Here is a 10,341-nt window from a genome sequence, read left to right on the forward strand (position 1 = left end):
TTTTCTGAAGTTTCTAGAAAAAAATGAGAACAGTAATACTCTCTTAGGTCCCAGAACCGAAAAAAAACCCAAAAACTAAAAAAAAAGCCAAAAAAAAATTTTTATACATATATTTTCATGTACATTTTTTTTTCTAGGTTTTATATTTTTTTTGAAAAGTTGAAATTTTAAGCTTTCATTTCATAAAAAAGATTGGAAATCAGTTCAGCTGTTCAAAAATTATATGTTTTTTTAAATAAAAATCTAATGCGCTGAGACCTACAGTGTGTGCCGATAATAAATGACTGATTTTTTATTTTCAAAAATATATATCTCAAAAACTAAAAGAACATACATCGCTGAAAATTTGACAGTAAACGTAAAATTTTCTAAATTTTCAAGAAAAAATAAGAACAGCGATAGTCCCTTTGGTCCTGAGGCCTTCAAAACACGAAAAAACGCAAATTTTTGTTTTTTTTTTCATGTAAAAAACTGTGAAATTTTAGTCACCAGTCACCGTGCTACCTCCATTCACCGTGCACATATACAAATTCCTACAGAATATTCATACAATTTTCACAAATTATTCTTTTGCTAGTAAAATAAGATAAAATTGGTGAAATGAAGTAATTCTTGTCACAAAACAATTTGAAAAACCTAGTTTATGTAGCCAAAACCATGTGAATTCTGTTTAATAATGGGATTTAAAAAAACTCTTAGTAGAAACGCCAAAAAATCACATATTTTATTTTAACAGGGTGTCGACTCAATTTTGAAAATAAAATTCCCTGACTTTCCCTGACCTTCCAGTCGTTTTCCAGAAAAAAATTCAAGTCACTGGTTAATTTGAACCGAAATTAGTACGATTTGTACAAGAAGATACATATCCGATAATTTGCATTATGTAAAGTTTATGTTATAGGTCGTATGAATAAACTGAACAAAGGCTATTACTTTACTGAAATATATTTGTCAGATAACATTTTTAGCGTTTATTCATGTTGATATGTTAAAACTGAGTAATTGAACTAAGGTGTGCTATTACGATCATCCACGATGCTTTCTAAGTGTAAGAAATTTATCCTGAAATTTGGCTATTACTTTTTCCAGGTAAAATTCTAGCCATTGCCGAAGAACTGTTTTGGAGAATGGCTTCATGAAATTCCACATAGATTTCTCAGAAATTCCTCTGGAAATTCCTAAACATATTTTTACAGATATTTCTTCAATACTTCTCCATGTTGATTTCCCTTAGCAGCTCCTCACCTCCAGGGTTTTCTAAAAATTGTATTTCTTTCAATCTTGAATTTCTCCAAGAATAGAATTTGGATTTTTTAGGATTATTTCAAGAACACGTCAAGATATTTTTCAGGAAGCAAATAGAGTTTTTTTCCAAAATGCTTTCATTTTTTTTTCTTAGAATATTTTCAATAATGCTTCACGATGATTAGTTACAGGTATTTTTTTTTTAGTTAATATTTTAGGATTCCGATCTGATCCGACTTGGTTCACTAGATATATGCTCTTGAAAATTTGAGGTGTGGATTCGTTGTATCTTCAATTTAAGGTGATTATAGACATAGCCGAATTTTCAAGCTCACACGATCAAATTTTCAGTTCAGAGCTCTGTTTGGTTCTTTAGACTAGTGCTCTTGAAAATTCAAGATAGGGCCTCGTATTATAATCATCTTGACGGAATACATTCAGGGATTGAATTATGCGCTAATAATAAGTGTTCAGATGCTCCTCTTTAATTTGTCGTGCCTTCAGCAACGATCCGAAGAACTTCTCTAAGAATTCTTTTATGAGTATCTCCAAGTAATCTCACAAAATATCAAGAGCTTATTGAATAGGTAGATGAAAAAACCGAATTTAGTACTATACCATTTAATTCCACTAGAGTTTGTATCCTTTGACAGATACGCGTATTTCGACCTCAACTGTAAGGCCGTCTTCAGTGTCGTGTACTAGACTCGACTTCAGATTATTTCAAACAATATTCCTGGAATTTCTGCTTTTCAATAATGTTCTGGAGAATTTACTGGGTATATTCTAAGAAAAAAAAACTGGTCATATCTATGAGGAAGCTCCTGATAAAAATCCTGAAGAAAGGCGGTATTATCTGAACAAACTATTTTCAGAAACAACTTGAAAAAATAGACAAGAAATCCTGTCCATATCCTGATATCTGCAACATCCGTATTTTCAACAAAATTTTAGTTTTTTTATTTATTATCTCGTGCTGCAATTTTACATCAAATATAATAAAAGTGAAACTGTCCAGAACATCAAACCGAAAAATTGTACCATCATCGGGACCACAAATCCAGAAAATCAAACAGTGTTAAGAGCTGAATAATTGATCGATTGATCACCACCAGCCAGTAACCAATTTTTTCAAATAAATTATTGTTTGATTCGTCAGATTTATGCTCTTGGAATTTCGAAATTATAGGCTTTTATTTATCATCACTTGAATACGAGAATCCTTATTGGTTTTTGTCTATACTTAGTTTCACCAGTTCTACTTGAATATTTTGAGCAAACTTGTAAGGATTGACATAATTTGATGGATTGGACTCCATTTTTTTTCTAGATTTTGAGCGAATGCGCCAAACTAGGCTTTGATTTGATCTAGGAAACTCAACAACAAAACATGTTAAAAGCAATCCACGTCAATTTCGAAGAAGTTGTTCGGAGAGTACTGTTGATGCTTTTTAATTCAGAAAATTTGAATTCTGAGGATAAATACAAGCAGTAAAGTACAGTTTACTCTATCATAAATAAGAGTATTTCCTCAATGGTTAACTGATATTTTAAAAGATTGATTACCCTTTTTATTCCATACTAGTGGTCCCGGCAAACTTCGTCTTGCCATCATGTAGTTGAAAAACGCTATGTATCGTCCCATATAAAATGACAGTTACGTTCACTCTCGTTTTTTCCTACATTTCCGGCGAATTTTCTGAGATTTGTATGCATACAAACACGTCGGAACCCTTGAGGAACAAAATTGAGAAATTATCATTCAAATAGGTTGACCCGTTTGTAAGCCATTTCGTGACATACAAACACCACTCCATTTTTATTTATATAGATATTGTATTGCTGACTTAGCCTGAACAATAACTTTCCAGACAATCAACTCGTTTGATGTTGTAGTATTGATGTTTTTTTCCCTGACATCAAGTGAAATTCCCTGACTTTCCCTGACCTTCCAGGTCAAAAATTTAATTCCCTGACATTCCCTGACTTTCCAGGTTTTTCCAGGTAGTCGACACCCTGATTTAACGTTAGAGTATCAAATTTGTTATAATTTAAATTAGTTTTCGCTAAAGATACTTCTAGTAAGATGTATTAAATCTTATGAACAATGCGATTTCATGCAAATTAGATTTTTTTTATTGTGTTTCAGTTGAAACAGAAATGCACGGTGCATGGACCCTTTTCAATATGTATGGTTCCTATTACCGTGCAATACAGGTCGGACTCGATTATCCGGAGTATCGATTTTTTTTTCACTCCGGATAATCGAATCCTCCGGATAATCACTAAGATAACAATTAAAAATTTCGATAAAAGAACTTAAATATTATCGTTTTCTGTTCTTTTATTTAAATGATGCGGTGTCGTAGCCAGAAAATATTTCTAGGAACAGTAGGGGTCTTCACAAGAAAAAAAATGTTTTGACCGGCATACACAATTTTCAAACCCTCCTTTTCGTAAATACATTTAAAACTGCAAAACTATTCATATTGTTTATTGCAATACCAAATTATCTCAGATTTATGCATAAAAATTGAAAAACAAGAACTTTAAAAAATAAATTCCGAATAATTGAGTCTAAAATTTCGGATAATCGAGTCCGACCTGGCTTGAAATTATTGGGTTATATTGGATTTATTGATATGTCGTGCTTTAACTACTCCATATATAGTTTTTAAGCGTATATGAAATGGTTTGGACAATACAGTCAAACCTCCTATAACGATTTTAATGAAAAAATAATGATTTAGCCCTTTTTTTCAACATTCTATGACTTTTACTGTAAAACAAGATTTGAATACTTTTTAAAGTGAGTGCGCACACTACTAGCAACATAGTTGCTCCACCAATAACGTTTTTTTTTTTTCAAGATACGAAATTTAATCATGAAGAAAACTATACGCACGGTAAATTATGCACCAGAGTGCACGGTAAATGGTGACATAGAACGGTACGAGGCGACCTTAACATGACATTTTTAAACATAGCTTTTGAGTATTTGTTTGATATGAATAACAAGTTTTAGATTTTTGCCTGTATTATCGTATAAATACACGCTTCGTAGTGGTAATCTATTTCGCTTTAAGTGATATGGAAAAATAATATATTTTCATGAAGGGCAGATTTTTTTTTAAATGCACGGTGGTAGCTTGACGGTAGCTTGACGGTATTTTTCTTGAAAAGTCAAATTCTTAAGCTTTCATTTCGTCCAAGAAAATTGAAAATCAGTCAATTGAACCGCTTATCATTTTTTTTTAAATAAAAATTTAGTATAGTCGCGATTTTTCTGGTCACCCTATTTAGGAAATGGTCACCCTAATAAAAAAAAACTAAAACACGTGTATCCTTATTTCGTATAAGGAACAAAATAGCAAATTTACGCGTAATTTGGTGACCCACTAGATCGGTTTTTCATGGAATGGCTGTATTACTAAAATCAAATGATATACGGGAAAATACGTTAAACCGAAAAACTGTGGTAGAATAGTTTTAATTTGCATTTAGATTTAAAACTCAAAATGAGAAATAATTTACTAGTGGCAATGGAAAAAAGAGGTGACATATTGGCCTCAAATTTCGCTAAACGTATACATAGAATTTGCATTTTGCAAATGCTTCTCAACCAGCCCTTGCTCTCCTTACATAAGAACTTCCTCACGTTCGTAACTAGGACTCCGGGATTGACTCATACTCGACATAAGGAGTGTTGCGGCACTTATAACCGCCTTTTTCCACCGTTTCCAACAGTCGCGATCCCTACTCAAATGGGCAAGCCGCTCCAGAAATGCATCGTACCCATAGTCATCCAATGCGAAGCAAACAACGCCCAATTCACCGTCCTCTTCAGAAACGCACGGATCTTCCAGCCAGGTTCGATCGGCAGGCTTCTGCATCTCTAGGCGTTTCATTCTGCGATGGTGAACCGGCAACTCCGAGAACGAATTGCTAGAAGCAAGCCATAAACGATGTGATATTTGATACTTCTCGGTAAAACTTTTCAACCTACCTCGAAAATGCATAATTCAAAGCTTGCGCCACCAGATACTTAGTGGTTTCGTTCCTCAGGATACAGTGAATCCGTTCGTCCGCATCGAAGCTGTTCAACTGAGCCAACAAGCTTGGACGAATCAACGCGAACCGTACCAGGTTCATTACGTCGCTAACGGATTCATGTCGGTTATCCCAGTCCTCCAGCAGCCAAACGCAAGCCGCGTAGAAAACGTCCGTCTCGGAAAATACTCCGATGTAGCTTGACTTCAGTAGCAAACATAGGTCTTCCAGGGGCATTTGGGTGAACTCGGTGGTAGCTACCAGCGGAAGAAAAAACGCGCAAATCCTTTTCAGGAGCATGTTCTTCAGAATGGTTTGCTGATGCCGTGCGGCTTCGATGTACAGCAGGAAGGCACGATCTTCCATCAACGCTTCGGTACTATCCATACATATCCAGCACTGATCGGTGAGATGTTTGATCCTTAGATATTCCGCCGCCACAAACACCTCCACAAAGTGTTCCCGCTGAATGTCCGCCTTGGACGACAGCATCCACTCGTAGATGATCTGGAATGCTTGCGGCGAAACCTTTTCTTCCGGCAGCTGCACAGCTCGTTCGTTGTCCAACTCATCGAACATCTCCGAGTAGCACTGGAGCAGCAGCGCGTGACAATCGAAAACAGTGTCACCGATCCGTATCTGGATGTTCGGTTTGCTGAAGTTCTTCAAACGTTGATCGATCAGGTCGAGGTGATTGAGTTTGTCGTCGAAGTCGATCTTGTCCCAGTGTTCCGTGTGGTTCGGGTCGTACCCCAATTGGAGCAAGGATTTAACTTCCTTTCGGCCGGACATTTTACTTACGTTGAGTTTTTGATTGGAAGGATTGGATTGGGAGCACGATAAATTTACGAAATTTCCGGCATCATAGGTTGCCTTGACGAAATATGATTTGTAGCTGAAGCATTGGCCTACTGTTTTCTATTTTTATCTTCAGTTGGGTGTTCGAAGAGCAATAATTAGTCTACCGTAGAAGTAACCGAAATTACCAAGAATGTTTCGCTTTCACCATCTTCTACCATATGTTTTTGGTATAAAGCACTGCATTGTTTTGTATTTGTCAAGGATTTTTAGCGAGTCAAATACCAATCGACCAGGAAATTTAGCAAATATTAGTTAATTGGAGATGCTATCGTAAAAATTACACTAATTTCAAACAAACCCAATAGTTTCCTACCGCCCAAAGATCCTTTGGGCGTCAATCATTACTAGCCCCATCAGCACATCTCGTGATCGTTTCATCCCTTTCGAAAAATTTGCTTTCATTTTCATTATTTCATTAGCCAAGAGATTGCACTCGCCACAACTCTTCAACAAACAACTGCCAGTTAGTTGCCATGCCCATCCTCGGGCACAGGGATATTATCATAATCATTTTCCACTATTTACGGCAGCAGCAGCAACCGGGACCAGAACCGCCAACGAGCGGCACAAGATACCACCACCGCCCCCTGAAGGCTAAACAATTGCAATGTTGTTTCAGTGAGGCTTTTCCTGCGCGAGCTTGTCTCTTCCTTTGGTGGCGCTGAGGTGAGACGAGGCCTGGCGCTTGGATTGGATTAGAGCAAAATTAGCAAAAATCATTAGTCGAGTGCAAATCTCGCCGACAAACATAGGCTTGCAGGGTTTTGCTGAGCGGTGCATTTGCAGGGCTGGTTGCAGGTCTATTCTTAAGTTAAGTCAGTCTCTAAACAGTTTAGTTTATTCTTTCAATGGTACGTTTCTAAAGTCTGTTTAAAAAAATGGTTCCCTTAGTTCTCCAGGAAAATCACCCCTAAGGTTTTTCATAAATTCTTTCTTAGATTGATCGTAAGAAATTTTCAGGACTTCTCCACAGATGTGTCCAATAATACATGTTGAGACTCCTCCAAGGATCTCCCAGGAATTCAGGATAGTCATACTGAAATTCTTCGTGTGATTGCTCAATGGATGCTTAGAAAAGTTACTCCGGAATATGCTTCGAAAAGCCCTCCAGCAGTCCCACGCTGATATCTCCAGTAATTTCTATAGGGTTCTTCTTCTTGGCATTACGTCTTCACTGGGACAGAGCCTACTTCTCAGCTTAGTGTTCAATGAGCACTTTTACAGTTATTAACTGAGAGCTTTCCTTGTCAAAGTTGCCATTTTTTGCATTCGTGTATCGTGTGGCAGGTACGATGATACTCTCGATGCCCAGGGAAGTCAAGGAAATGTCCATTACGAAAAGATCCTGGACCGACCGGGAATCGAACCCAGAATCCTTCAGCATGGCTTTGCTTTGTAGCCGCGGACTCTAACCACTCGGCTAGAGAAGGCCTCAATTTCTATAGAGTATCCTCTAAAAATTCTCTTCTACCAATGGCTCTGATCGTTACTCTAGGATATATCATATAAATTTCTACAGAAATTTACCAAAACATATCAACAAAGGTTTATTTTAGGGGTCGAGGATTTTTTTTTTGAAAAATATTCTAGGAAATCCTGAGAGAATTCCTCGAGGAGTTCCTTGGCCGATTTTTTACGTAATTCTTCCAGTCAATCTATTAGGGATTCTTAAAGGATTTTTTTCGCAAGTTCTTCCAGGAATTGCCTCATCAATTCCTCCAGAGATTATTTCCTGGATAAATCTTCCACAAATTCCTTAAAACAATTTTCCACGGATTCCTCGTGAGGATTCTTCAGAAATTTCCTCTTGAGATTTATTCAGCTTTTTATTCGGGTACCTACTACTCCAGATGAATCCTCAAGTAATTTCTCACGCAAATTTTCAGCTGATCCTTCTGAAGTTCTTTGAGTTTTTTTTTTATATGGATTCCAATAAATGTTTTTGCTTCGGGTTCTTATAGGTATCGCTTCATGAACTCCTCCAGAGCTCCAGAGATTATTCTTTTAAAACTTCAAGCTTTCTTCCACGAAGTTCTACCAGTAATCCTCATGAAGTTTCTCCAGATATCGCCTGCAGGGAATTCTCCAACAGCTTGAGTATTACTCCTGCCGTCTCTTTCGAAAATTTCTCGATTCTCGGTAGATTTCCCAAAAGTTTTTTTTTTGAAAATCTACAGCAATTATTCCTGTGTTTCATCTAATTATTTTGTTTTGAATTTATTCGAGGATCCTGAGGATTCTCCCATTTTTTCTGATATTCTTCTACAAAATGCGGAATCTCTTGGGTTATTCTTGAAGGTATCCCCAGAGAAATTTCTGGTTGAGATCCTAAACATGTTCTGAACGAAAATTTTAGAGATAATTCTAAGAAATCCTTAGAAACATTTCTAAATTACTGTATGCTGCAACAGTTACCAGAATAAGCTTCTGTACATATCAGATTAATTTAAAAGTCAACTAATAGTTTCAAAAGTAGAACAATTGATAAACAATCAAGTTACTTTTAAAACACAACTAAAACAATGAACTCATTTAAAAAAAAAACACCCATTTGCAACATAGTATGTTCGAGCACATTCAATAAAACGCTTTTTTTCGTAGTAGCTTTACGTAGTCAATCATAGTCGTAGGAAAGAAAGGGTTAAAAGTTGAATTCTGGAAGAATTCCTTAACGACAATCTCGGAGGAAATCCTAACAACATAAAGAAAAGTTATTTGATAAGGTATCCTATCCTGAAGGAAATTTACTGGTAAAATCCTTGAATCGAATTTTCGAAAGAAATGATTGAAAAGCCCGTAAAGAGTTACTGGATGAAGTGCTGAAGGAATCTCGGAGATACTTGAATCAACTTTTGAACAAATATCTAGGTTACATTGAATTTAAGTTTTACTTTAAAATCTTTATAAAACATTCGTAGAATGTCTTAAAGAATCCTAACGCATTGCTATGAAACTTCACGAAAATTTTAAGCAAGTGCAATGCATAATGCTTAATGCAGAATTTTCCAAATTTTATGCTGGATTGCTTCTGGATTGTCAATATATTCCTTACAATACCATTACCGCATTAAAGGTTGAGTTTTTGTTAAATTTCTCATGATAAATTTGAGGAACTCTAGACTCTTGCATATTCGTGAAGAAAAACTCAAATGATTTCAATAATTTATTCTTATGAATTCCCTGGTTAACTTCTTTGTAGATTTCTGAAACGATAATTGACTAATTGCAGGGAATATTTGTTTGGAATCCTGATGGAATAATTCTTTGATTGGTGAATACTTTTCAAATTTCCGAGGATTCACTTCCAGGTGCTTTTACGATATTTTTTGCGGATGTCTGGCTTATTCTTGGTACAGTTTATTGACGAGATGTTGACAAATTTGTTTGCTAAGGTTAGTTTAGATGAAATGGTTAATTACTTACATGATCCTGTAAAAATTCCACATACGGTTGAGGTGGTTTTCTAGAGACATTTTCACGGATTTTAGTTCAAAATCATGTATTCTTGTGAACATCTTTGGAAGACTACTGTCGAAATTGATTGGGATGTGCTACTTTTCCCCGAATGTTGGTTCCCCGAATGCCGTTTCCCCGAACGCCAGTTCCCCGAATGCCAGTTCCTCGAATATCCCGTTTCCCCGAATAACCCACTTCCCCGAAAAGTTTTTGGAACTCATAATTGTCATATATTTATACATTTCAGGGTGGTGAACGTACTGGTCATCTAATATGCACCCATCTTTATTTTGTTGGCGGTTCTTACGAGTTTTACCGTCCTCAGCATTTTTGGCAACATGTGTATAGCCCTGAAAATGACCAAATACCTCCTTCTTTTGATTGTTTATCGTTCTTTCTTTTCACCACCTTGCCACTGAAAACTATTCCAGGGATTTAGGGAAAACGGGTCATTCGGGGAAATGGCATTCGGGGAAACGGGTCATTCGGGGAACTGGCATTCGGGGAAAAGTAGCACAATCAACTGATTGATATGTTCTTGAGAAATCTTTGGACAGTTCCTATGGGCATCCACAGACAAATTAGCTGATATTTTTCAATTTCTTTAGTTGGGTTTATGACGGATGTCTTCAGTGATCTATCGACGAATGTCGTTATGAACCATTACAAATTCATGTAGAGGTCGTCTTCGGTATATTTTTGTAGAGATACTTGTTGGATTTTGAGGTT

The 10,341-nt window shown here is 36.3% G+C and overlaps 1 protein-coding gene across 1 annotated transcript; it reads right to left on the minus strand.

Annotated features, from left to right (window-relative positions):
* Nucleotides 1-4,744: 4,744 nt before the first annotated feature.
* On the minus strand, nucleotides 4,745-6,218 carry LOC5563871 (kelch-like protein 13). Its single transcript, XM_001648135.2, has 2 exons — nucleotides 5,252-6,218; nucleotides 4,745-5,190 (listed from the first exon to the last, which is right to left on the minus strand). Exons 1-2 carry the CDS (start codon nucleotides 6,085-6,087, stop codon nucleotides 4,884-4,886), a joined length of 1,143 nt encoding a protein of 380 aa, XP_001648185.1. The 5' UTR covers nucleotides 6,088-6,218; the 3' UTR covers nucleotides 4,745-4,883.
* Between the last annotated feature and the right edge of the window lie 4,123 nt (nucleotides 6,219-10,341).

The sequence above is a fragment of the Aedes aegypti genome, chromosome 3 (genome assembly GCF_002204515.2).
Source record: "Aedes aegypti strain LVP_AGWG chromosome 3, AaegL5.0 Primary Assembly, whole genome shotgun sequence".
NCBI lineage: Eukaryota > Metazoa > Arthropoda > Insecta > Diptera > Culicidae > Aedes > Aedes aegypti.

Excerpts from the sequence above, each read along its gene's own strand:
- LOC5563871 (XM_001648135.2), bottom strand. The coding sequence starts at position 6,087 with ATGTCCGGCCGAAAGGAAGTTAAATCCTTGCTCCAATTGGGGTACGAC. Across the intron at positions 5,191-5,251 it reads TTGAATTATGCATTTTCGAG|CAATTCGTTCTCGGAGTTGC; the intron begins GTAGGTTGAAAA and ends GCTTGCTTCTAG.